The sequence below is a fragment of the Notothenia rossii genome, assembly GCF_949606895.1.
Source record: "Notothenia rossii genome assembly, chromosome: 8".
In the NCBI taxonomy this organism is placed as follows: Eukaryota; Metazoa; Chordata; class Actinopteri; order Perciformes; family Nototheniidae; genus Notothenia; species Notothenia rossii.
The window spans coordinates 81,392,120-81,419,619 of record NC_136906.1 but is presented as its reverse complement, the minus strand read 5'-3'; the positions used below and the strand labels follow the sequence as shown (position 1 = coordinate 81,419,619).

The 27,500-nt window shown below is 42.4% G+C and overlaps 1 protein-coding gene across 1 annotated transcript in view; it reads left to right on the top strand.

Moving 5' to 3' along the window:
* The window catches only part of LOC307016315 (unconventional myosin-VI-like), a 97,456-nt gene that overhangs the window by 51,020 nt on the left and 18,936 nt on the right, over positions 1-27,500 (top strand). Inside the window, exons 13-21 of the mRNA XM_079645355.1 lie at positions 8,822-8,979; positions 10,525-10,616; positions 13,241-13,313; positions 17,622-17,749; positions 18,503-18,598; positions 18,923-19,093; positions 25,028-25,066; positions 25,851-25,944; positions 26,055-26,088. Coding sequence (XP_079501481.1) covers positions 8,822-8,979; positions 10,525-10,616; positions 13,241-13,313; positions 17,622-17,749; positions 18,503-18,598; positions 18,923-19,093; positions 25,028-25,066; positions 25,851-25,944; positions 26,055-26,088 — 885 coding nt within the window. The remainder of the gene's footprint in view (positions 1-8,821; positions 8,980-10,524; positions 10,617-13,240; positions 13,314-17,621; positions 17,750-18,502; positions 18,599-18,922; positions 19,094-25,027; positions 25,067-25,850; positions 25,945-26,054; positions 26,089-27,500) is intronic.

Sequence of the window (27,500 nt, the reverse complement as noted above, 5' to 3'; positions counted from 1 at the left end):
ATGCTCTCTCCTTTCAACACGCCTCCCACGCTAATGTGTATTATTCCTGCTCTTTTATCTGCACAGAGGAGTCAGGGCCGATAAATTAAAATCTGCTGCTGCCTGTCTCTGAGTGTCAGTTCAGCTTTCTGCAGACGGACATGTGTCTGACACGTTCATCTGCTGCTCTTATTCAGCTTCTTCTACCGGAATAAAGGCTCTACATCTGTACCACACTATCAAAATCTTTTGGTATAGTCGTTGAAAACAAACAAAAGTATGATAACAGCTTAAATAAAAGCTCTACATATTAACACCACTTTATGATATCTGAAGTAAAGCGCTTAAGTTAGGCCACCGCTAAGCTAAAGGCGGCTAATGTTGGGCTATAAAGGAACTACAGCACGGTCACATGACTTCACGTCACCACCGCTAAGCTAAAGGAGGCTAATGTTGGGCTATAAAGGAACTACAGCACGGTCACATGACTTCACGTCACCACCGCTAAGCTAAAGGAGGCTAATGTTGGGCTATAAAGGAACTACAGCACGGTCACATGACTTCACGTCACCACCGCTAAGCTAAAGGTGGCTAATGTTGGGCTATAAAGGAACTACAGCACGGTCACATGACTTCATGTCACCACCGCTAAGCTAAAGGTGGCTAATGTTGGGCTATAAAGGAACTACCGCACGGTCACATGACTTCACGTCACCACCTCTAAGCTAAAGGAGGCTAATGTTGGGCTATAAAGGAACTACAGCACGGTCACATGACTTCACGTCACCCCGCTAAGCTAAAGGAGGCTAATGTTGGGCTATAAAGGAACTACAGCACGGTCACATGACTTCACGTCACCACCGCTAAGCTAAAGGAGGCTAATGTTGGGCTATAAAGGAACTACAGCACGGTCACATGACTTCATGTCACCACCGCTAAGCTAAAGGTGGCTAATGTTGGGCTATAAAGGAACTACAGCACGGTCACATGACTTCACGTCACCACCACTAAGCTAAAGGTGGCTAATGTTGGGCTATAAAGGAACTACAGCACGGTCACATGACTTCACGTCACCACCGCTAAGCTAAAGGCGGCTAATGTTGGGCTATAAAGGAACTACTTCAGTTTGCATCTTCATAGTTAATTGCACCTTAATGTAAAGTTAAATGAAGATCCAGTAGGATGGTTGTTTCTCTACTTCCCGAGAGCTGAAGCCTCCAGACTTTATTCTGGTGGCAGATGGTGGAAGTACGGGAAAGCTGATGGAGCGGAAACAATAATTTCCAACTTGTTTAGTCTCTCCATTAAAGGCAAACAGAGAACCCTTTCTGAGAGATGCACAGAGAGGCGACAGACTTTCTGCTGTGGGCAGATGGTCGAGAGAATGTCTTCCAACATGTTCATCCCTTCAGGGAGGAGGGCGACTGACAGGGAGCACAGTGAGGGCTTTATGCAAAATACAGCCTTAATTATCAGGCACAGTTTTGCCATAATGGTGTTTTTATTTGATTTAATGAAGTAGAATATATTCCAATTGTTCTAATAAAGCACCTTTTAACTCCAGTGTCAATCAAACAATCAAACGTTATTTCTATAGCCCAAAAACACAAATCGTTTTTAAAGAGTCCTCTCCCGCTGATGTTCAGGTGTATATCAGTATGTAGTGTCTCTACTTTAAAGAGTCCTCTCCTGCTGATGTTCAGGTGTATATCAGTATGTAGTGTCTCTACTTTAAAGAGTCCTCTCCTGCTGATGTTCAGGTGTATATCAGTATGTAGTGTCTCTACTTTAAAGAGTCCTCTCCTGCTGATGTTCAGGTGTATATCAGTATGTAGTGTCTCTACTTTAAAAAGTCCTCTCCTGCTGATGTTCAGGTGTATATCAGTATGTAGTGTCTCTACTTTAAAGAGTCCTCTCCTGCTGATGTTCAGGTGTATATCAGTATGTAGTGTCTCTACTTTAAAGAGTCCTCTCCTGCTGATGTTCAGGTGTATATCAGTATGTAGTGTCTCTACTTTAAAGAGTCCTCTCCTGCTGATGTTCAAGTTTATATCAGTATGTAGTGTCTCTACTTTAAAGAGTCCTCTCCTGCTGATGTTCAGATCCTAATGAGAGTTTGATGATTTTTTTAGCAGATGCCAAAACAAAAAAAGCCAAACAACGCTCTGGACTTGATGGGTTTGTTTGCTCTGATATCATTACTGCCATATGTTCCCGATACGGGGCAGAAGGCTGCGAACGATGCACCATTAATGGAGCTATCAGCGGCCAAAAAACATCCATTAGGTTTATTTATCCCCTTACCTTTATTTAGCTTCCTTGTTTCCTTCACTTGATGAAAGGTTAGAGGAAGCAATGTGGACACAGTTATCTAAATACATCAAATCAAATCAAGTTTTATTTATATAGCACATTTATAAACGATTTTTGGTGGAGCCAAAGTGCTGTACATATAATAAAAATAGCCGACAGTAGAGACACTTTACAGCAAATACAACAGCACAGATTGTTCAGAATATCAGTATGAGAAAAACCGTCCTTTAAACCCTTTCCAATTTAGTCTGACAACTCAACAATCTATTCTCATTATTCCGATTTAATAAGATATGATATGAAGTACTTTATTGATCCCAATTTGGGAAATGTTTGCGTTGCAGCAGCAAAAAGAGACATGGCATCGTACAATCAAATTTAAAAGATTAGAAATAAACAATTCAAAATGTTAAAAAAATTTATAATATTGAATGACTAATTTACAATAACAAAATATAAGGAAGGATATTATATACACATAAGTAGGAATTGAATATTAAACATTAGATTGAATATAAATGCCAGAGAAGCTCTGGTCACATTCCGGCTCCGTTTCACTAAAGAATTGAAGCACATTCAACAAACACCATTCCAATATTCAACTTGTGTTTCCTTGCTTCCTTCTTCTCTGAAAGCCTCCTCGACTCGACTCCTTAGAGCTTAGTTAAGGATACTTTCAACATGTGTCCTAATCGACTTCTGTATCAAGGAATCAGGAGACGATGAGAGGATTCAAGACGAACGCATCGTGAATTTATCCGTCAGTTTTTAGAAGACGGCGTATTATATCCTGATTGAGTATTTAATGATACTAACACACATGTCTGAAGTGGTCCCTGAAGGCAGCATCTCCCTGGTCCAATGGGATTTCTCTACATGGATTATTGCAGAAAATAATCATGTTTTCATGCTTTTATTATTTTGAAAACTTTCTCACCATTAGCAATCTCCTCCTTTCACACCCACTGCCTCGCTCTCTTATAAAAACACTCCAGAGCTTTTCTGAATAACTCAGAGTCGTTGCAGGTCAGCGTGACTCAGCCTGACAGAATATATCTTTATTTATATATTTACAGCATGTTCCCACTAATACAAACTGCCATCTTATTAGCCGCAGCACTCAGACAGGAGCCGTCTGATTACGAGTCAGCGCTGTCGAGAAACTTTGAATGAAACTCGACAGCGAGGAGTCAGAGGGCGATCCACTCTGGGTCATTTATTTCCCTTCAGCGGAAGAGAGGCACAGGTTTTGTTTATGCGACTGTTAACGACATGTCTGAAATTTAATGAAGGAAAACACTTCTTCTGCAGGGACGATGTTTGTGTCGTTATAAATCCAATGGAATACGTTTATGCATAGATATAATATAACTTACAAAAGTGCACCTCTTTTCACCCTCCGTCTGAAACCAGAGCCTACTCTGCTCTGATTGGAGGGCTTGCCGGCTCTGTTGTGATTGGTCAACCTGCTTAGAGATGTCCCGCCCTCTTAGCCTACCTCTGGATGGGATACAGAGGCTGTTTCTCAATGTCGAGGATGCTTGCTTGGTAGCACATGTCTTCCGAGTCACTTCCTTCAGAAGCTAGGCAAGAATCCTTCCTGGCATTTCGGAGAACGAAGAGTGGAACAGGCTAGCAAGTGTGCAGGTGTGCGTCATATGAGAGGCCCCGCCTTACATGTTCCACCACAGATTTGGGGAAATTGGTCCGTGCGCAAAGCATTGTGGGGATTTGAAGGACGCAAAGTCTACCCATGTGCAGCCTCGAAATTACCCCCAAACCAAGGACGCGGCTTCGATGGAATTCCAAGTATGCTGGAGATTGGAACAGTCCTTCGGCGGCGCTCGATGACGTAGCATCCTTGAAATATTGGCTTGGAAGCCATTTTCCTCGAGATTGAGAAACGGCCAGAGATTGTAGCCTCTGCAGACCATTGACATGCACTAAAACCTTTAGAACACACAGAATCGGGCCTCTTTAGGGTAAATCAATGATGTGCTACTAACAATGAGCTACCCATATGAAAACATATCTATATAAACAACAATTGCCTTTACTAACAAAGGAGTACAGATTCCAGTGGTATACATATCTGAGTCTTACCGTCAGCCGATGGATTTGAGATCAGAGAAGTGAACGTTAAATATTCCATTTGAATCCGTGTGAACTTAACTCTGACGAAGTGTGATCTCGGGAATGAGGACGTTAGTTAACAACCCTTCCCTGCACACTTCAGGAGACTGAAAACCCCCGAAAGCGTCTGAAAGAACTCTGAGATATCCCAGATGTCAACATGATGTTCAAATGTTTCAGCAGCTGGAACTATCCATCAAAATCAGTCCATTCACTTTGCACTACGTTTTATTGTTGGAGGAGCTCAGGTCAGAAGATGTTCATTGCTATTTTTACACCTTTACAATTTTCAACTTGTGTTTCCTTGCTTCCTTCTTCTCTGGAAGCCTCCTTATCCTTGACTCCTTAGCGCTTATTTAAAGATACTTTCAACATGTGTCCTAATTGATTTTTGTATCAAGGAATCAGGAGAAGATTCAAGGACGAAAAAGCATTCTGATTTTATCCGTCAGTTTTTAGAGGACGGCATTTTATATCCTGTTTTCCCAAGTATTTAATGAAACTAACACACATTTCTGTGTTGGTCCCTGAAGGCAGCATGTCCCTGGTCCAATGGGATTTCTCTACACTGTGCATATGACTATAAAACCTTTGCATCTTTGTAGTCTTGAATCAGCCCCATGTTTAATTCATGCCGTGGCTCTGAGGGTTTCCACACTGCTGCGAGGCGTCTCATTTAAAAAGCAAGAGGTCTAACTGCCAGGGCAGCAGAGTGTCAGAACACTAATGGTACAAGTATCCTAATATGTATTCCCCGATGTTTCCCTCCTCCTCTCAGAGTAATTACTGCCGTCGACTCACGGAGAATTTCTGCTGCTCTCAAACGCATGGGGAAAAAAGAGGGATTAGAAAATGAAATTTATTTAAAGCCATGAGAGGAAATCTAAGTGAGAGACGGCTGATGAAACATCCTGATTCTGTTCAGCTCCAGTGTTTCTATTTAAAGGTCATGACGGCATTAATAAAATGTGGGCGGGCTTTACACCCACGGGCCAATCAGAAACGTTGCTGTTAGAAACAATGAGACGTGTTCTGGAAGTAATATGGTCTGTGTTTACATTAGCATGCTAACACTCAGAGCTAACCTGTACTGGAGAGAGTGTGTGTGAAGAAGCAGGAAATCAAAAGGAAGTCACCTTGTGGTGAACCTGAGAGAGAGAAAGAGTTTGAGCTCCATCCTGTTTCAGAGAGAATCCTTGATGTGGTTTGGAACAGGATGTGGAGTTTCATCACGACTTTTTTAAAGCTACAGACCCAGAATCAGCACTTCAGTAACAACTGAAATGGAGGGGGATGAGGCTAGAATGATCTGTTTGGTATTTTGAGCAAAACCCTTCAGAGACATGTATTTGTATATATCTGAGATGTGCTATTGCCTACAAATAGTATAATAGGAGACCTTTAGTGCTATATGTCCAATACAAAGGAGAGAGGAAGTGAAACGGGGCTCAAGTGACGCAGTGATGCCAGCAGAATAATGAGACTACTGTTAGTACATTTCAAATTGAATGAGATGAGACATAATGCACAATTGGGGGTTTAGTGCTGCACAATTAAAGGGGCTCCATTCTGCTTTTCAGGGTTCCCCTCTCCTGTAGTGTGTTCTGTAGGTGTTGATGCATGTTAACGGTCTGCAGAGGCTAGAAGCCCTGTGTGTTCTCCGTTGTGTTTTGAGCTTCTTCAGTGTTTCGGGGGGCTGGGCCTCACTCTGTCTCTGTGTGCGGGGCCTCACTCTGTCTCTGTGTGCGGGGGGCGGGGCCTCACTCTGTCTCTGTGTGCGGGGGGCGTGGCCTCACTCTGTCTGTGTGCGGGGGTCGGGGCCTCACTCTGTCTCTCTTTGTGCTGGGGCGGGGCCTCACTCTGTCTTTGTGTGCGGGGGGCGGGGCCTCACTCTGTCTCTGTGTGCGGGGGGCGGGGCCTCACTCTGTCTCTGTGTGCGGGGCCTCACTCTGTCTCTGTGTGCGGGGCCTCACTCTGTCTCTGTGTGCGGGGGGCTGGGCCTCACTCTGTCTCTCTTTGTGCGGGGGGCGGGGCCTCACTCTGTCTCTGTGTGCGGGGGGCGGAGCCTCACTCTGTCTCTGTGTGCGGGGGGCGGGGCCTCACAGACACGCTGCAGCGGCGTGCACACAGATTTTTAAGAGTAGTAGTACCGTTAAAAACTTTGACGACACCCGTCCCTAGATATTACACAAGTAAAGTGTTAAGAGAGTGAAATGTTGCTTTACGAATTTCAACACGTGATGCGGTCACCTTGATTCAGATTTCAGATACCTGTATTTGCCAAACTGAATTAGTTTAAAGAGAGAAAACCTTTTGACTAAAAGTTGACTAAATGTAGTGATTTTTCGTCGACTAAAACTATGAAGGATAAAAAGGACTGAAATGTGACTAAAACTAATAACCATATTCGTCTAAAGACTAAATCAAAAATAGTTTTAAGGGCTGCATGATTGCACGTCCCTCTCATCAGTTTGTCTGAAAACCCAGTTTAAAGACTGATCTCAGACCTGGGTTCCCTTCCTATGTGCAGAGGAGAGGCTGGGTCTCTCAGAGCGTTCCTCCGCACTGCAGCTGCACAAACTTCAGATTAATTCACTTTCTCTTGCCCCCGCGGTCGGGACATCTCCTTTTGTCTGCAGCTATTGAACTGTGCTCTCTCACGCAGTCAGAAGCAATTACAATACCTGCAAAGCGCTCTCTGAAGCCGCCTCTCTCTCTCCTGCTGTCGATAACACAATGATCTGCTGCAGTCACACCTCCACTCCTCTCTCAGTCCCAGGGTTTGCATTCAGTGCAGTGATTGTTCCACAGATATACGTCTGAGCTAAATGGCTCGTTCACGACGTTGTGAATGAAATGCAGATTTCCCCGAGCACAGAAAGGTAGAGCTGCCCAAAACACAGATCAGACTGTGCACACTATTTTAGTCATTGCTATTTGTCGAAAAACAACCTCTACTTTTTTCGTGTTCATATAAATAATGATTATATTTTAATTAGATCTTTGTACTGCACATACTTTTTGCTTTTATATAATATTTTTTATTTACTTGTATCTTTTTGCTGCACATTTTTTACTTTAAATGTGTGTTTATTTAAGTATTTTAATCAGACGTAACTTGTTTTCCTAAATTGAGCAACTAATTAATGCTCATTTACCCTTTTGATAAAAACGTATTCTGCTTTTAAATGAAACCTTATATATGACTAATGAGCTAGAGGAAGTGCAGTTACATCTAAATAGGATGCAAGGATGATGAATGAGGGATAATGAACACTTGCCTTCAAAGGTATTTTCTATCAGTACTTTACTCCACAACAACTTTTTACTTTCTACTTCTCACATGTTGAACTCAAATACCTGTACTTTCTACTTCTTACATGTTGAACTCAAATACCTGTACTTTCTACTTCTTACATGTTGAACACAAATACCTGTACTTTCTACTTCTTACATGTTGAACTCAAATACCTGTACTTTCTACTTCTTACATGTTGAACTCAAATACCTGTACTTTCTACTTCTTACATGTTGAACACAAATACCTGTACTTTCTACTTCTTACATGTTGAACTCAAATACCTGTACTTTCTACTTCTTACATGTTGAACACAAATACCTGTACTTTCTACTTCTTACATGTTGAACTCAAATACCTGTACTTTCTACTTCTTACATGTTGAACACAAATACCTGTACTTTCTACTTCTTACATGTTGAACACAAATACCTGTACTTTCTACTTCTTACATGTTGAACTCAAATACCTGTACTTTCTACTTCTTACATGTTGAACTCAAATACCTGTACTTTCTACTTCTCACATGTTGAACTCAAATACCTGTACTTTATACTTCTTACATGTTGAACTCAAATACCTGTACTTTCTACTTCTTACATGTTGAACACAAATACCTGTACTTTCTACTTCTCTCATTTCCCAAACAGGCTGGTTCCTTTAGTCTGAATGTGTGTTTGGTGTCGTGATCATTATTATTTAGAGTCATTGCGTGCCTATTGATTTGAACACGATCCGTGTATCCATCATTTCCTGGTCTTCTCTAAAGAAGAGGGACCAATGGAAACGTTGTCATGTTGCCGTTGGTCACCATGGAAACATTCATTAGCTAACAATGACATTATTGTTCTATTAATATAAAGGGAGGTCAGGTACTCTTTAAAACAGCTGCTAGTTATGGGTACTTTTTACTCAAGTACATTTCAAAGCCTCTTTACTTTTACTTGAGTAAAGAAGTTTAGTCAGTACTTCTACTTTCACCAGAGTATTTTTAAACACGAGTATCTGTACTTCTACTTGAGTAAAGGATGTGTGTACTTCTCTCTCCTCTCCTGTAAATCCTCACTCTGACCCTCCTCTTCCTCCTGTGTTTTAAAGAGTTCCTCTGAAGGTGGAGCAGGCGAACAACGCCCGTGACGCACTGGCGAAGGCGGTTTACAGCCGGCTGTTCGACCACGTGGTGACGCGCGCCAACCAGTGCTTCCCCTTCCAATCCTCCGCCAACTTCATCGGGGTCCTCGACATCGCCGGATTTGGTAAGTGTCCGAAAATCAGAGCCAGAAACCCTTTATTCGTCCCACAAAGAGGACTTGACTCTGTCACAGCAGCATGAAGGGGGGAGATAGTCTTGCAGGTTAAAAAATGACTTGATATGCACCCGTTATTAATCTTTCATATGAATAGAGAACACAAGAAAACACGGTTTAAGCATAACATAGATTTGTTTTAAATATAGTGATTGTTACGTCCCGGCTCGTCCCAGTTGGAATTGGTAAATTGGAAGTTGTTTGATGAAAAGGGCGCAGTAAAATTGGCACCAAACAACCACAATCAAAACAAAAAGCCACCGGTTTAAATAGCAAACAAAAGGAACTAAGGGAGACGCTTTAAATAAGTGTTGACAAGTTTTAGACAAACAAAAGAGCTAACAAACAAATAAACAAAAGAAAACCTCCCTTCTAAAGTGGGAAGCAGAACAAAAATAGGCTGTTATGAAACACAGCCTGGAGACAAGTTAAACACAGCTAACGTTGTTCTTTAAGATGAACAGAGTATAAACACAAATACACACGCAACCTATTTAACCGCCGTTAACAAAGCTAGCACAGAATATACAGAGATGCCTTTCACACTAACGCCTCTTCAGGGCCGGCTCGGAGCTGGAGCCTGAAAAGTACCGGTTTTTCCTGTTCACACCGCAGCGGCGCCGCCTCTTAGCTCCGCCTCTTAGCTCCGCCTCTTAGCTCCGGAATCCGGTTCGTTTCCAGCTCCAAAAAATGGTCGGTCTAGAAGCAAGAGCTCCGGAGCCAAGAGGCGGCGCCGCTTACGTCTCTCTTACGTCGAGGCGGGGGCATGGGCGGGATCAACCTCCTGACGACCGCGAAGAACTTGAATTTCGCATGTGATGTTTGTAAAGTTCCAAGTAAAGTGGTCCCTCGTAAAGTGGTCCCTCGTGAAGTCGTCCCTTGTGAAGTCGTCCCTCGTGAAGTCGTTCCATGCCTTCCATTTCGTTTCGTAAGAGCATAACCAAAGCGAACAGTGCTTCAATACAATCGTCCATTGTTTTTATCGATGTGAGGGATTCCCGCGCGGTTTGGCTTTTATGAAGCAGGCACGTAAACGGTTACGTCATGACTCAAACGATGAGGCAATGACGCAGCTCCAGCCCGGCTCTGGGCGGTGTGAACGGAGCGGGAGCTGAAAAGGGGAACCGGAGCTGAACCAGAAAAGCTCTAGCACGGAGCTACGAGGGGGTGAAAGCCGCATGAGAGAAAGGTTACCGGGCAGAGAGGAGGCGGCGGCCATGACGGTGACCATATAGAATTAAAGAGGTAGATTTGAAGCACACATTCAAGGAGAGACGCCGCAGAAAGTAAAATAAGTGTAGCGCTGCAGGATGAAGTGTGCTAACAGCAGGACAGTTAGTAATGCACATACAGAGTCCTGTTGTGTAATGGATGGACTGGTAGAAGCAGAAGCAAATATCAGACCTGCAATAAGATGAGAGAAGGAAAGAGCCTTCCCGCTGTGCATGCTAAGATCTGTTGTGCAGCCTCTCTGACTCTCTGCTGTTCCTGCAGAGTACTTTGAACACAACAGCTTCGAGCAGTTCTGCATCAACTACTGCAACGAGAAGCTGCAGCAGTTCTTCAACGAGCGCATCCTGAAAGAGGTGAGGGTCCGTGGGTCAGTCACAGGAGTCTCTCTGTCTCTCTCTCTCTCTGTCTCTGTCTCTCTCTCTGTCTCTGTCTCTCTCTCTGTCTCTCTCTCGCTCTCTCTCTGTCTCTCTCTGTCTCTCTCTCTGTCTCTGTCTCTGTCTCTCTCTCTCTCTCTCTCTCTCTCTGTCTCTGTCTCTGTCTCTCTCTGTCTCTCTCTCTGTCTCTCTCTCTCTCTCTGTCTCTCTCTCTCTCTCTCTCTCTCTCTCTCTCTCTGTCTCTCTCTCTCTCTCTCTCGCTCTCTCTGTCTCTCTCTCTGTCTCTGTCTCTGTCTCTGTCTCTGTCTCTCTCTGTCTCTGTCTCTCTGTCTCTGTCTCTGTCTCTGTCTCTCTCTCTCTCTGTCTCTCTCTGTCTCTCTCTCTGTCTCTCTCTCTCTGTCTCTGTCTCTGTCTCTCTCTCTGTCTCTCTCACTCTCTCTCTCTGTCTGTCTGTCTCTCTCTCTCCCTCCCTCTCTCTCTCTCTCTCCCTCTCTCTCTCTCTCTCTCTGTCTCTCTCTCTCTCTCAATTCAATTCAAAGGGGCTTTATTGGCATGAAAGTTAAATTAAACAATGTTGCCAAAGCATCACAATACAAAATAATTAACAACATTAACATACATTTCAAATGTTTACATATTATTGATATATATATATACAGTGATACTCTCTCTCTCTCTCTCTCTCTCTCTGTCTCTCTCTGTCTCTTTCTGTCTCTCTCTGTCTCTCTCTCTGTCTCTCTCTCTCTCTCTCTCTCTCTCTCTCTCTGCTTCGACACTTTTTAAGAAGATTTTCCACCCATAACATTTTTGAAAGTGCACATTTAAATGATTACAGTTTATTTCAATGAAAGCCAGCACGGTTACATCCTGGTTGTGTTTCTGTTGTTCTTGCTTTCTGTTAACTGTTGGTCTTTTATATTCAGAGGAAACTCTCCAGACGTCTTCAGCCCCCAAACAACCATTACAGGCCGTCTTTTGGGAAATAATGATGCTCGATATATCATTTCTCTGTAACTCTGGGTATTCACATAACGAACCGGAAGGCACTCGAGAGGCGCCAGCCTCCATAATCATTTCACTTCTTTCTGGAGAGCTCTGGACTCCAGTTCGCTCCGTTGACCGAACCAGAGCCACCGCTTTCTTCCATTCAGCTGCAATCAGAGATCATTCACTCCTGATCCCTGGAGCCATACCTGTTCTTCTGAACGATACTTTGGACGTTCATTCTGATCGTCTTCTCCAAATGTTAGACGCCTCATTTGAACTCGCACAAACAGATGTATCCGTCTGTAACATCGTGCATAAAAGCCGCCACTTCTAATATCATTCCACTGCTGTCTGGAGAGCGTTGGACTCTCAGACATGAAGACATATGCAGCTCAGCTGACGACAACAAGGTCTGAAATGTCACTGTTCTGTCATCAACCATGAACAGAACATAAGTATCTGATCACTGGAGCCGGACCTGTTTGAGCTTCTTAAACATGAAGCATCGTTAAAACCGTAACGATATTTTGGACGTTCATTCTGATCGTCTTTTACTTATTTTCTCCAAATGTTAGACGCCTCATTTGACCCTAAACTCTTCATCTACATACTTTGAGAAGTTGACGCCCAAACAGATGCATTTGTCGGTAACATCGTGCATAAAAGCCGCCACTTCTAATATAATTAGTCTCACAAAATGTAAGTAAAATGCCGCTGAGTTGACGACCCCGAGGTCTGAAGTGTCACTGGTCTCTCATTTCAGTTCAACTACAGAACACTTTATGTAAACATAAGGATCTGATCACTAGAGCCAGACCTGTTTGAACTTCTTAGACATGAAGCATCATTAAAACCTTAATGGTATTTTGGACGTTCATTTTGATAATCTTTTTAGCTACTTTCCCCGAATGCATTAGACCCTAAACTCCTCATCTTGAACTCGCCCAATCAGATGTATCTGTCGGTAACATTCTGCATAAAAGCCGCCTTTTTCTAATATAATTAGACTCACAAAGTTGAAGAAAACGCTGCTGAGTTGACGACCCCGAGGTCTGAGATGTCACTTAGACCCGTTTGAACTTCTTAAACATGAAGCATCGTTAAAACCGTAACGACATCTTAGACGTTCGTTCTGATCGTCTCGTTGACTATTCTCCCCAAATGTTAGACGCCTCATTTGACCTTGAACTCGCCCAAACAGATAAATGTTTCAGTAACATCGTGCATTAAAGCTGCCACTTCTAATTTAATTCGACCCCTGAAATCACTGTTTTCTTCTATTAAACTACAATGTGAGTTTTAGATAATTTCCAATACACCTGATCACTGGAGCCCTAACGACATTTTGGACGTTCATTCTGATAATCTGTTTACCTCCTGTCTCCAAATGCTCGACGCCTCATTTGAGCCTAAACCCATCTACATGTTTGAATATATTTGCACCTTAACGGATAAATCTGTGGAGCATGAAGCACCTTACATCTCCCTCTGCCTGAAAGCGTGACGGCAGAGAGCTGGAAGAGGCCCGCAGGCTGCAGCGCAGACTCGTCCTGCTGCTCGTTAGCAGAGCACATCGTTAAGGCTTCTCATTATAAACCCTGTCGTCTGTATTCCAGGAGCAAGAGCTGTACCACAGGGAGGGTCTCGGAGTCAACGAGGTCCACTACGTCGACAACCAGGACTGCATAGGTAAGAAGAGGCAGAGCACTCAGAGCAGCTCGGTGATTGTTAATCATGTGTTCAACATAAGGTAAATAACAACAGACAAACATTCAACTCCTAACCACACATTCAAACCAGGTTTTTTTACCGTGAAACTTCAACTGTTCCCTCCTGACGTAGGACTGGACTGGATTTGTGACTTCCTAGTCTTGTTTTTGGTCTGGTTGTTCTTAACTTTACATCCCTTGCCACCCTTCATTTCTTAAAGATTCAAAGGTTTTATCGTCATATGCACAAAAGCTACAGAGTAGAAATGGCAATGAAATTATTCTGACCTTAGCTCCTCAAACAATAACATATATAATCAAATACAAAATAGTGCAAGAAGTCTAAATACATATAAATAAACTGGGACTTGTTACTCTTGCAGCCTTCCTGTCTTAAACTGGGACTTGTTACGGCCCGTCCACACTACAGCTTCAAAAAAATCTTGCCGGTGGGCGTGTCTGAAGCTCGACCAACAACCAATCACATGAATGTCCCGCCCCTGACACACAAGCAGCGGTTTGATTGGCTAGAGCTTGTACTGGCATCTGATTTGATTGGTTGACGCTTCCAACGAAAGCTTCAGAAGCTTCAAAAGTTGAACATTGCTCAACTTTTGCTGAAACACCAGGAAAGCTCCGCTCTGCTACCCACAATTCAGTTCGGCGAAAAGCGAGGCAACGTGACGTCACCTCATTCAAAGTGAATGGGCAGACGCATTGGAAACCGTTTTTGAAGCTGTCGAAGCTATAGTGTGGACGGGCCCTTAGTCCTGCAGCCTTCCTGTCTTAAACTTTTATATTTTAACCTGGGAACTGTTATACTTGTCAGTGTTTACTCTGACCTCATGATGTTACCCTGTTCTGCCTTAACTGGTAAATTGGGACTTGTTGGGGTTGAGTCCCCCTTTCTGTCCTGGTCTTCTTGTTCTTTACTCCGGACTTCTTTTAGACCTTGACCCCGGATCTGTAGATCTTGTTTTTGCTTCAGACGTAATGTGGTACTTCCCTGTCTTTACTTTATTTCTAGTTGGTGTTTCTTTAGGACTTAAAGTTCTAAAGTGTGGAGGTTGAACTTTGACTTTAATCTTGATCTGATCCTGATATTTGATCTGCCAATATTTAAGTCTGTCTTCACCTAATCTCTATAAAGTTCTCAGATAAGGAGTTCTTGAGTGTCTTTTCTAACTTCTAGAGCTATCTATGAGTAGAAGTTGTGGTAACGAGCCCCTAACAAAAGTCTTGACTTCCTGTCCTGTTGTTAGATTCGCTGGTCCGTACTCTCAGTTTTTGACTTGGTACTTCCCTGTTTTTACTTTCTACTGTTTGGTGTTTCTTGGGACTTAAAAGTCTTTCCATTGAACCAGAACTCCCACTGTTTAGTCCTTGGACTTTAATATTGACCCTATAGCCAATATTTAAGTCTGACTTCACCTAATCTCTATAACTTTCAATAAGGAGTTCTTGAGTGTCTCTCTGGGGGGTTAAAGGCTGCTGCTGATTTGTGAAGCCCTGTTTTTTTTATTTTATTTTTCCAATCTTGTGAAGCTATCCATGAGTAGAAGTTGTGTTTACGAGCCCCTAACAGCAGAGTGCTTCTCATTATGGCTCTTAATGGGCTGCTGGCTCGGAGCCCTCTGTTTTTAGAGAGCCGCCTCTACACAGTTTGACCTCCGAGCCTCTTCGCTGTTTCATGAACAGACGAAGCAAAGAGGCATGTGACCTCCTGTCCTGCCTGCAACGTGTCTTCATAAACACGGAGGCAGATGGACGTGAGGGGATTACAGATTGAAGGAGGTTAATTATGCTTTTTGCTGATGTCCAGCTCTGAAACGGCATCGATGTTAGATGCTTTAATACAGTCTGTAGCTCTGAGCTGTGTTCGCTGGCCCGATGAACTGTAGATCACTGGGATGTTTGTTCGAGCAGCAGCTACTCTGTTCACACAGACAGCAGAGAGGACACTACTTTATGTAGCAGAAAATTACATCTGTACAGACAGGAGAGACATGACTGCGTGCAAGACGAAGTAGAAATGTTAACAAAGATTGGAATCTAATGGGAAACATCCCCGTCTGCACAAAACACATTTGGAAATGTTTATTTCTTTAGCACCATCTGTGCATCGTGCATTATGAAACCAGCAGTTACTCAGCTTGGTGCTGCTTTAGGACTAACTTACAATCTGTCTGTCTTCATTTGGGACTCGTGGGTCTTGTTATAGGACATTGTGCTTGATGGTCTTGAATTGTGGTTTTACTTGTGACTTAATCGTCTTGTTTGGGGTTTCCCAGTTCTTAACTTGGCATGACTGGTTGTTTAGATTGGGACTTGTTGGTTTTGACATGTGACTTGATGTGGGACTTGACCTTCTAAACTCGTACATGGTACTTGTGAACCTTGACTCTGGCACTGACCTCTGACTTTTAGATCTTGTTTCAGGTCTTGACATGAGACGTGACTCTGGAGTCTTCCAGAGACGGTTTGGGTCTTGTAGTTCTGAAAATCACAAAACTGAGCTTTTAACTTGGACTTGTGACTTGTCCGTCTTTTTTATGCAACTTGTCTCAATTTGGTAAATTACTTTTCTGTCTGTCTTGACGTGGGACTCGTCTCCTATTTCGTACTTGTTGGTCTTTACCGGTCTTTAATTGGGACTTGAAAATCTTGGGACATAACATGGAACTTGTTGACCTTGACTGTAAAGAACTTTTGGATCTAAATGTGAGACTTGACTTTTTGTAGTCTTGTTTTGGGTCTTGTAGTTCTGAAAGTCACAAATGGCTTATTTCTAATTGGGACTTGTTGGTCTTTACTCAGGTCTTTAATTGGGACTTGTTGGTCTTTACTCAGGTCTTTAATTGGGACTTGTTGGTCTTTACTCAGGTCTTTAATTGGGACTTGTTGATCTTTACTCAGGTCTTTAATTGGGACTTGTTGGTCTTTACTCAGGTCTTTAATTGGGACTTGTTGGTCTTTACTCAGGTCTTTAATTGGGACTTGTTGGTCTTTACTCAGGTCTTTAATTGGGACTTGTTGGTCTTTACTCAGGTCTTTAATTGGGACTTGTTGGTCTTTACTCAGGTCTTTAATTGGGACTTATTGGTCTTTACTCAGGTCTTTAATTGGGACTTGTTGGTCTTTACTCAGGTCTTTAATTGGGACTTGTTGGTCTTTACTCAGGTCTTTAATTGGGACTTGTTGTTCTTTACTCAGGTCTTTAATTGGGACTTGTTGGTCTTTAATTGGGACTTGTTGGTCTTTACTGTGGTCTTTAATTGGGACTTGTTGGTCTTTAATTGGGACTTGTTGGTCTTTACTCAGGTCTTTAATTGGGACTTGTTGGTCTTTACTCAGGTCTTTAATTGGGACTTGTTGATCTTTACTCAGGTCTTTAATTGGGACTTGTTGGTCTTTACTCAGGTCTTTAATTGGGACTTGTTGGTCTTTACTCAGGTCTTTAATTGGGACTTGTTGGTCTTTACTCGGGTCTTTAATTGGGACTTGTTGTTCTTTACTCAGGTCTTTAATTGGGACTTGTTGGTCTTTAATTGGGACTTGTTGATCTTTACTCAGGTCTTTAATTGGGACTTGTTGGTCTTTACTCAGGTCTTTAATTGGGACTTGTTGGTCTTTACTCAGGTCTTTAATTGGGACTTGTTGGTCTTTACTCAGGTCTTTAATTGGGACTTGTTGTTCTTTACTCAGGTCTTTAATTGGGACTTGTTGGTCTTTAATTGGGACTTGTTGGTCTTTACTGTGGTCTTTAATTGGGACTTGTTGGTCTTTAATTGGGACTTGTTGGTCTTTACTCAGGTCTTTAATTGGGACTTGTTGGTCTTTACTCAGGTCTTTAATTGGGACTTGTTGATCTTTACTCAGGTCTTTAATTGGGACTTGTTGGTCTTTACTCAGGTTTTTAATTGGGACTTGTTGGTCTTTACTCAGGTCTTTAATTGGGACTTGTTGGTCTTTACTCGGGTCTTTAATTGGGACTTGTTGTTCTTTACTCAGGTCTTTAATTGGGACTTGTTGGTCTTTAATTGGGACTTGTTGGTCTTTACTCAGGTCTTTAATTGGGACTTGTTGGTCTTTACTCAGGTCTTTAATTGGGACTTGTTGGTCTTTACTCAGGTCTTTAATTGGGAGTTGTTGGTCTTTACTCAGGTCTTTAATTGGGACTTGTCCCTTTCCTGTCGTGAAATGGAACTTGACGATTACTTGCATCTTTGCCTCCTTGACCGTGGTCTTGGACGAAGACATTTGATGCTTCTCCTGTTTCCCTGCACAGATCTGGTGGAGGCGAAGATGGTGGGCGTGCTGGACATCCTGGACGAGGAGAACCGCCTCCCTCAGCCCAGCGACCAGCACTTCACCGACACCGTGCACAACAAGCACAAGAATCACTTCCGCCTCACCGTGAGTTTAGTGTATTTGTTCATAGTGTCATGGACAGTCCCCGTTGATCTGTAACTGTCAGAAAAAACTGTATGTTTAATGAACTTTTCAACATCTTAAAACTGGCTTCCTCTCTGTGACCCTGAGTAAAGTAAATTAAGTAAAAATAAAATAAAAACTACTAAAATTGTTCTGAACTTCTGATATTTGAGTCTCACTCATTTAGTAGTCCCAATTCAGCAGCACCAGATTGTGGTGCAGAAAGCAGAGTTGCTGCGAGGCTCCACTAGCAGCCGCCACAGTCGTCCCAGTTCTCCGCTGCGAGACGCTATGTTGATTGACACTTCAGTAATAGCCTATCAGATAGTGTGTGTGTGTGGATATATATATATATATATATATATATATATATATATATATATATATATATATATATATATATATATATATATATATATATATATATATATCGGCCCCGATAATCGGTCGACCCCTAATACAAACACACTAAAGTGTAAACAGATAGACACACCAAGAAGTGTTTTTAGTCTTATGAATAAAGCCGATGGATACAGTTTGAGGGGTGTTGTTGTGGTTTAAAGTGAAATTAATCAACACGACTCTTAATCTGCATTTCCAGCACAGAGTGATTGACGGGCGGGAATGAACGTGTCATTGTCGAGATAAAGTAAGCGGGATGAAATGTGCTGAGTCTAAGTTTGTGTGTGTGTTCGTGTGTGTGTGTGTGTGTGTGTTCGTGTGTGTGTCCCTCAGGTACCCAGGAAGTCTAAGCTGGCGGTGCACAGGAACGTGAGGGATGATGAAGGATTTATTATCAGACACTTTGCAGGAGCCGTGTGCTACGAAACGGTGCGTTGTGAATGTCACATCAGTGATTTATTTACTTTTCTTTGATGACTGCACTGTGGAAAACCCTAACGAGTAAAGAAACGGACCAATGAGATGATGGCATGTTTGACTGTAGTCAGAAGTCACTGTTGTTGATTTCCTTATTGCATTTACATTTGAATTAGAACATCTTTAGTGGTATGGTCGTTTCTATGGATGTCGTTTTAGTGATTATGTCTAGAGCTCTTACTGCTTTGTGTAAACTGTATATTTGAGTGTTATTCTGCAGAGGTATCAAGTGCATGATGTTTAGTTTCTTAATCTGTTTTTTAAAATGTTTTTCAGACCGGGTTTGTGGAGAAGAACAACGACGCGCTGCACATGTCTCTCGAATGTCTCATCAGCGAGTCGAAGGACCGTTTCGTCAGAGAGCTTTTCGAGAATTCAAACAACAGCAAAGACGTGAAGCAGAAGGCGGGAAAACTGGGCTTCATCAGCGTCGGGAACAAGTTCAAGGTGAGAGGACAACCCTCTGGATCTGTGGGGAATACTGAATACTAAAGAAAGGAAACCCAGGCAATCATTCACACGTGCAACAGCACAATACTCTGGGTTTCAGCACGAGATTTTTTTAATTTGGGTAATTATGTTACAATTAAAATACATTTAAAAATATTTATAAAAACACTAGAAGTTCAGGTAGAATAAATAAAGAATACAAATATTTATATAAAATGTAAGTTAAATGAAATTTTCCAATAAAGAATACAATTTAATTCAATATAATACAAATATTTATAAAAACACAAGAAGTTAACGTAACATTTCCAATCGATCAACATTTAAATAAAAAAATCTGAAAAAGTACATTTCCAGTCAAATATAAAATATAATAAAAAGATGTTCTATTAAAAATGAGACGTTAAAGTTTAAATGTGCACTTCGCACTGCAATATATTTAATAAATGCCCTCCCCCCATTGCTCCCCTTCTTCTTTCTCTTTCCTTTGTCCCTCCTCCATACAGTCAGATAAAAGAAAAGCACAGAAAATCTCACCTGGATAAAACACTTTTTCATGAATGTATAACGCTCACATCAAAGAGTGTGTGTGTGTGTGTGTGCTAACCCTCAGTGATGACGTCAATACAGCGACGTATCACACATATAAACCCCTCTCTATACGCATGAGAGGGTAAAATATGTGTACATCAAACACCCCGTGGGTCCTGTGTCCTGGTCTCTTTATATTTCTCTGTATGATGGAGGATCCAAGCTGTGTGTTTGTTTTTAGATCTGTGGCGACGCATTAGAGCACATGTGAAGCAGAATAAAATGCTGCATAATAACAGAGAAGCTGCTTTATGGAGGAACTCGGTGACATTTCACAAAGAAAAGTGTTGTTTCCAGGAGAGGGGCTCAATTTATTTATATCAGAACTTTTTTTTTTATGAAGTAAAAAGCTAATGTTGGGCTATAAAGGAACCACAGCACGGTCACATGACTTCACGTCACCACCGCTAAGCTAAAGGTGGCTAATGTTGGGCTATAAAGGAACCACAGCACGGTCACATGACTTCACGTTACCACCGCTAAGCTAAAGGTGGCTAATGTTGGGCTATAAAGGAACCACAGCACGGTCACATGACTTCACGTTACCACCGCTAAGCTAAAGGTAGCTAATGTTGGGCTATAAAGGAACTACAGCACGGTCACATGACTTCATGTCACCACCGCTAAGCTAAAGGTAGCTAATGTTGGGCTACAAAGGAACTACAGCACGGTCACATGACTTCACGTCTCCACCGCTAAGCTAAAGGTAGCTAATGTTGGGCTACAAAGGAACTACAGCACGGTCACATGACTTCACGTCTCCACTGCTAAGCTAAAGGTGGCTAATCTTGGGCTATAAAGGAACTACAGCACGGTCACATGACTTCACGTCACCACCGCTAAGCTAAAGGAGGCTAATGTTGGGCTATAAAGGAACTACAGCACGGTCACATGACTTCACGTCACCACCGCTAAGCTAAAGGTGGCTAATGTTGGGCTATAAAGGAACTACAGCACGGTCACATGACTTCACGTCACCACCGCTAAGCTAAAGGAGGCTAATGTTGGGCTATAAAGGAACTATAGCACGGTCACATGACTTCACGTGTCCAATGCTAAGCTAAAGGTGGCTAATGTTGTGCTATAAAGGAACTACAGCACGGTCACATGACTTCACGTCTCCACCGCTAAGCTAAAGGTGGCTAATGTTGGGCTATAAAGGAACTACAGCACGGTCACATGACTTCACGTCACCACCGCTAAGCTAAAGGTGGCTAATGTTGGGCTAGAAAGGAACTACAGCACGGTCACATGACTTCACGTCACCACCGCTAAGCTAAAGGTGGCTAATGTTGGGCTATAAAGGAACTACAGCACGGTCACATGACTTCACGTCACCACCGCTAAGCTAAAGGTGGCTAATGTTGGACTATAAAGGAACTACAGCACGGTCACATGACTTCAAGTCACCACCGCTAAGCTAAAGGTGGCTAATGTTGGGCTATAAAGGAACTACAGCACGGTCATATGACTTCACGTCACCACCTCTTAGCTAAAGGAGGCTAATGTTGGGCTGTAAAGGAACTACAGCACGGTCACATGACTTCACGTCACCACCGCTAAGCTAAAGGAGGCTAATGTTGGGCTGTAAATGAACTACAGCACGGTCACATGACTTCACGTCACCACCGCTAAGCTAAAGCAAATCTAGCAGATGATGCTGTTTTCAAACTTTAAAATATTGAGATGTCCTGATTTCATCTGTTTTTATGTCATAGGCTAACTAATAAATCTAGTATTTCTGTCGGTGATATTAGGTCTAGGAGCCACTGAAAGGTTATTTCCAGTTTATATTGTGCAGCATTGAAGGTTTCTGAGAGGATTTGTGCTGCAGACGGAGTTCTTATTACCTGTGAGCTGAGTTACCTGCAGTGTTGTCCTAAAGCCTGGGTCTCCTTTCCTTATCCTGAGCCATGATTAAAGTTCAAAAGATGAAGAGGCGGCCGGTAAAAGAAAATGAGCCGAGATAAATCTGAACTCAGTCGAGGTGACACGCCGTCCTCAGGCTGGAAATCTAAAGTGTGCAGAGTGAGGACGGTTTTATTACAGAAACTCAATACATCATAACAACTGAGTCCTATTCCAGAGATTCTACTTTAAAGAGTCCTCTCCTGCTGATGTTCAGATGTATATCAGTATGTAGTGTCTCTACTTTAAAGAGTCCTCTCCTGCTGATGTTCAGGTGTATATCAGTATGTAGTGTCTCTACTTTAAAGAGTCCTCTCCTGCTGATGTTCAGGTGTATATCAGTATGTAGTGTCTCTACTTTAAAGAGTCCTCTCCTGCTGATGTTCAGGTGTATATCAGTATGTAGTGTCTCTACTTTAAAGAGTCCTCTCCTGCTGATGTTCAGGTGTATATCAGTATGTAGTGTCTCTACTTTAAAGAGTCCTCTCCTGCTGATGTTCAGGTGGATATCAGTATGTAGTGTCTCTACTTTAAAGAGTCCTCTCCTGCTGATGTTCAGGTTTATATCAGTATGTAGTGTCTCTACTTTAAAGAATCCTCTCCTGCTGATGTTCAGGTGTATATCGGTATGTAGTGTCTCTACTTTAAAGAGTCCTCTGCTGCTGATGTTCAGGTGTATATCAGTATCTAGTGTCTCTACTTTAAAGAGTCCTCTCCTGCTGTTGTTCAGGTGTATATCAGTATGTAGTATCTCTACTTTAAAGAGTCCTCTCCTGCTGATGTTCAGGTGTATATCAGTATGTAGTGTCTCTACTTTAAAGAGTCCTCTCCTGCTAATTTTCAGGTGTTTATCAGTATGTAGTGTCTCTACTTTAAAGAGTCCTCTCCTGCTGATGTTCAGGTGTATATCAGTATGTAGTGTCTCTACTTTAAAGAGTCCTCTCCTGCTGATGTTCAGGTGTATATCAATATGTAGTGTCTCTACTTTAAAGAGTCCTCTCCTGCTGATGTTCAGGTGTATATCAGTATGTAGTGTCTCTACTTTAAAGATTCCTCTCCTGCTGATGTTCAGGTGTATATCAGTATGTAGTGTCTCTACTTTAAAGAGTCCTCTCCTGCTAATTTTCAGGTGTTTATCAGTATGTAGTGTCTCTACTTTAAAGAGTCCTCTCCTGCTGATGTTCAGGTGTATATCAGTATGTAGTGTCTCTACTTTAAAGAGTCCTCTCCTGCTGATGTTCAGGTGTATATCAGTATGTAGTGTCTCTACTTTAAAGAGTCCTCTCCTGCTAATTTTCAGGTGTTTATCAGTATGTAGTGTCTCTACTTTAAAGAGTCCTCTCCTGCTGATGTTCAGGTGTATATCAGTATGTAGTGTCTCTACTTTAAAGAGTCCTCTCCTGCTGATGTTCAGGTGTATATCAGTATGTAGTGTCTCTACTTTAAAGAGTCCTCTCCTGCTGATGTTCAGGTGAATATCAGTATGTAGTGTCTCTACTTTAAAGAGTCCTCTCCTGCTGATGTTCAGGTGTATATCAGTATGTAGTGTCTCTACTTTAAAGAGTCCTCTCCTGCTGATGTTCAGATGTATATCAGTATGTAGTGTCTCTACTTTAAAGAGTCCTCTCCTGCTGATGTTCAGGTGTATATCAGTATGTAGTGTCTCTACTTTAAAGAGTCCTCTCCTGCTGATGTTCAGGTGTATATCAGTATGTAGTGTCTCTACTTTAAAGAGTCCTCTCCTGCTGATGTTCAGGTGTATATCAGTATGTAGTGTCTCTACTTTAAAGAGTCCTCTCCTGCTGATGTTCAGGTGTATATCAGTATGTAGTGTCTCTACTTTAAAGAGTCCTCTCCTGCTGATGTTCAGGTGTATATCAGTATGTATTGTCTCTACTTTAAAGAGTCCTTTTCTGCAGCTGTTTTTCGTCTTTAGTGGACAAATGAGCACGCAGCTAATATGCTAATTGCTGCTAGTCGCGGCTATTGACCCTAATTAGTAAACATTTATTTACATTTCCATATATTTGCATTCACAAAGATGCACTTCCTGTCCACAGTCACTTATACAGATGAATAATGCAGGACAAAAATAATATCAATAAGGAGAAAGTTGAAGGGGCCATTTTGTTCTGGATATTAATGACTCATGAATAATAAAAGGGTTTGATGAATGAAGCACTTCTTTAGAAATACGTATATGAGGCAATGTGATAAGGAAGCAGCTCACAAAGATGTTACAAGAGTTACAGCCTGTCTACACACGGGCATGAAAAAAATCTTTCAAAGCCGAACTGCATTGTGGGCAGCGGAGCATGGCTTTGCAAGCATCACGAGCATCAAAAGTTGAGCAATGTTCAACTTTTGATGCTCCCGATACTTTCGAAGCTGGCATCAGCCAATCAAATCCCGTTTATGCAAATCCCGCCAGTACAAGCGCTAGCCAATCAAATCGCCAGAACGCCGACACCTCCTCATCTCCACCGCTCCCATGTTTTCTTTGTGTTGCCATAAATTACTCTTTCTCCGTTGGTGCGCGGGGCTAATGCTAATGCTAATAATGCTAATGCCAGCAAATACAATGGCGGCTTCACAAAACTTATCCGAGTCTTACGGGGCGTGGCTTGCAATTCGCCCAGCCAATCAGAAATTGAAACTTTTTTCTCCCCAGGAAAGTCCCACCTCTCTAGCAGGGACTGAAAAGGGGGGAAAGTTCTCTTTTTGGTGTGAACGCAAAATCCCAGGAACTATCGGGACTAAATGGAAAAGTACTCCACTGTGAAAGTGCCTGTCAGGGGGCGTGGCCAGCAGCAGCTCATTAGCATTTAAAGCTACAGACACAGAATCAGCTCCAGATGCAGCTGGAAACTACAGATGTTAATCAGGATGTATTTGAAAGGAGGAGTAATTAGATTGCAGCTCACAGAGGTGAAGTGTCTGATCAGATAAACGTGGAGCTCTGGAGCTTCAGATAAACGACTTACTGAGCGTAATAAAACCATTACTGAGGACTGCTACCTGCAGCTTCCTATCTCCTCCAGCATCAGAAACACACTCTGCTTCACTTTAAACCTTTTTGATAGCATGCTTTGGGTTAAATAAACGGGTAAACAACAATTAAAACGTTCTTAATCTGCTGTTTTAATCACATTTCCTCCAATAAAAGCCGTTTTAACAGATTTAAACACTTTAATTCAGACAAAACTTGTATATTTATGTTTGAAATGTGATCTCAGAAAGCTCATTAAGTCCCTAAAGTAAAAATCAGAAGCGTTATTTAACCTGGTGGATATAGGGTTGTGTTCCAACTAAATACAGATATTTAAAAGAAATGAAATAAAAAGATAAAATACAAATATTTATTAAAACACAAGAAGTGAAATAGTTGAATAGGGGAATGAAAACATGTGTTCTCTCCTTCTTTATTCACAGACGCAGCTGAACATCCTCCTGGAGAAGCTGCGCGACACGGTGAGTGTTTCTCGGCTTGATTCGATGTTTCTGTTCAGATGAGATTCCTGTAAAACACCTTCCTGCTTCTCAAGAGACCAAAACCTTCCTGCATCTTGTCCTGAGTCACGGTGTTCTGCATTCAGATTCTGCAGCTCGATCACTTTTATTGGACTGGGAATAGTGGAGAGTTGAGATTAGATGAGGGTACCAACTCTGCTGCCTTCAAAGTGGGATGTTCACAGTGACTCTAAATCCTGCAGAGAAACATTATTAAAGACACAGAATAACGCACTTATGTCGCTGTCCAAGAGAGAGATATATGTACAGATTTCTTTGTGGAAAAACATTCCACATGGACGTACATAAGATCTTCTACTAGGAATATCTTACATCTACTTTGAAAAGACTTTAAAATGTGCACTTCCTGTCTCTTTCTGCACGGTGAGTGTTTCTCGGCTTGATTCGATGTTTCTGTTCAGATGAGATTCCTAAAAAACTGTGTGTGTGTGTGTGTGTGTGTGTGTGTGTGTGTGTGTGTGTGTGTGTGTGTGTGTGTGTGTGTGTGTGTGTGTGTGTGTGTGTGTGTGTGTGTGTGTGTGTGTGTGTGTGTGTGTGTGTGTGTGTGTGTGTGTGTGTGTGTGTGTGTGTGTGTGTGTGTGTGTGTGTGTGTGTGTGTGTGTGTGTGTGTGTGTGTGTGTGTGTGTGTGTGTGTGTGTGTGTGTGTGTGTGTGTGTGTGTGTGTGTGTGTGTGTGTGTGTGTGTGTGTGTGTGTGTGTGTGTGTGTGTGTGTGTCTTGCTGCAGGGATCCAGTTTCATCCGCTGCATTAAACCCAACCTGAAGATGATCAGCCACCAGTTTGAAGGAGCCCAGATCCTCTCTCAGCTGCAGTGCTCGGGTCAGTCGACACACATCACCTCCTGACTTTAAGACCTCAAACTGATCTGGGGACTGATTTAGATTCATCTAATTGGAAGATCTAGTGATGCTACTGTTGTGACTCTAAAGCCATGTTCTTAAGGTCCTGTGAAGTCGAGAAGCAGTGAGGCTTCTGAAATGCTCCAACACCAAACAACCTGCAGAGAAGCCTCAGCTCAATCCTCCAATGTGGAATTCTTTACAAGCGTTACCCACACTAAGTCCTTTCCTGCTTCGGTCACAACGTCCTTGTAGATATTGTAATGCAATCTTTCTTAAACTTATCCCCGAAATCAAGTAACTTGTGTTAAGGTTTCTGACTTAAACAGGAAAAAGTCTCCAAATAAACAATCTATCGAGACTTTACAAGCGTTACCCAGATGACATGCTTCTTATTCTCCAATCACACACAGAGCATGTACTTGGAGAGCAAGCTCAGTAACCTCAACAAAATCCTCAAACGAAGAGTCCTTCAACACTTTACAAGCGTTACCCAGACTACTTCCTCTTTGTGTTTCCGTGTAGATCTACTTTTGTGCATTTTAAAGCCATTGTCTTTTCCCCCAAATCAAGAATCATTTGACTTCCTGGAATGTTCCTGCAGGAAAAAATGACTTATATAGAGAAATCTCCAAAGTCCTGAAATGTGTACCGTAATTTCCGGACTATAAGGCGCACCTGAATCTAAGCCGCAGCAGCTAAATTGAATGATGTGTACATATATAAGCCGCACTGGACTATAAGCCGCAGGTGTTTTAATGTTTCATTACCATATGTAAGGGTTCGTGCACAGAGGGGATTGTCGGGAAAGAGATGGCTGTTTGAGGAAGCTCCCATTTATTAACATTTCAACAAACAAGTTGCATATTTGCATAACGTATTCAAGTGTTAGCATTTAGTGCAATAGTAGCTACAGAACATGTGCTGTGTAAACTGTGCTGTATCACATAGCGTTTCAGACACACACACTTTTCAACTTTCAAACTTAAACGGTGCGCTCCCAGCGCACGTACCGGCAGTGACCTACAGCAGTGGTTTTCGACCAGTGGTACGGGGACAAACTGTCTCGCTCTCCTAATGTCTGTCTGTCTTGCTCTCGTTCTGTCTCTCGTACCACTCTCGGTTCCACTTTTACTTTTGCGCGCTACCTGTCTCACTCTTTTCCGGCCTCCAGCTTTTCCTGCTGGAGCCCGCCGCTTAAAGGTGGGGGGCGCGGACCGGCCATAGAGCCCATAGAGTTAAAGGTGGTGGACTGTAACCTGTAAAATCCATAGATTTAGGAGGTCCCCTAGTGGCCGTTAGCTGTAAAATCCATAGATTTAGGAGGTCCCCTAGTGGCCGTTAGCTGTAACAATCCATAGATTTAGGAGGTCCCCTAGTGGCCGTTAGCTGTAAAATCCATAGATTTAGGAGGTCCCCTAGTGGCCGTTAGCTGTAACAATCCATAGATTTAGGAGGTCCCCTAGTGGCCGTTAGCTGTAACAATCCATAGATTTAGGAGGTCCCCTAGTGGCCGTTAGCTGTAAAACCCATCAT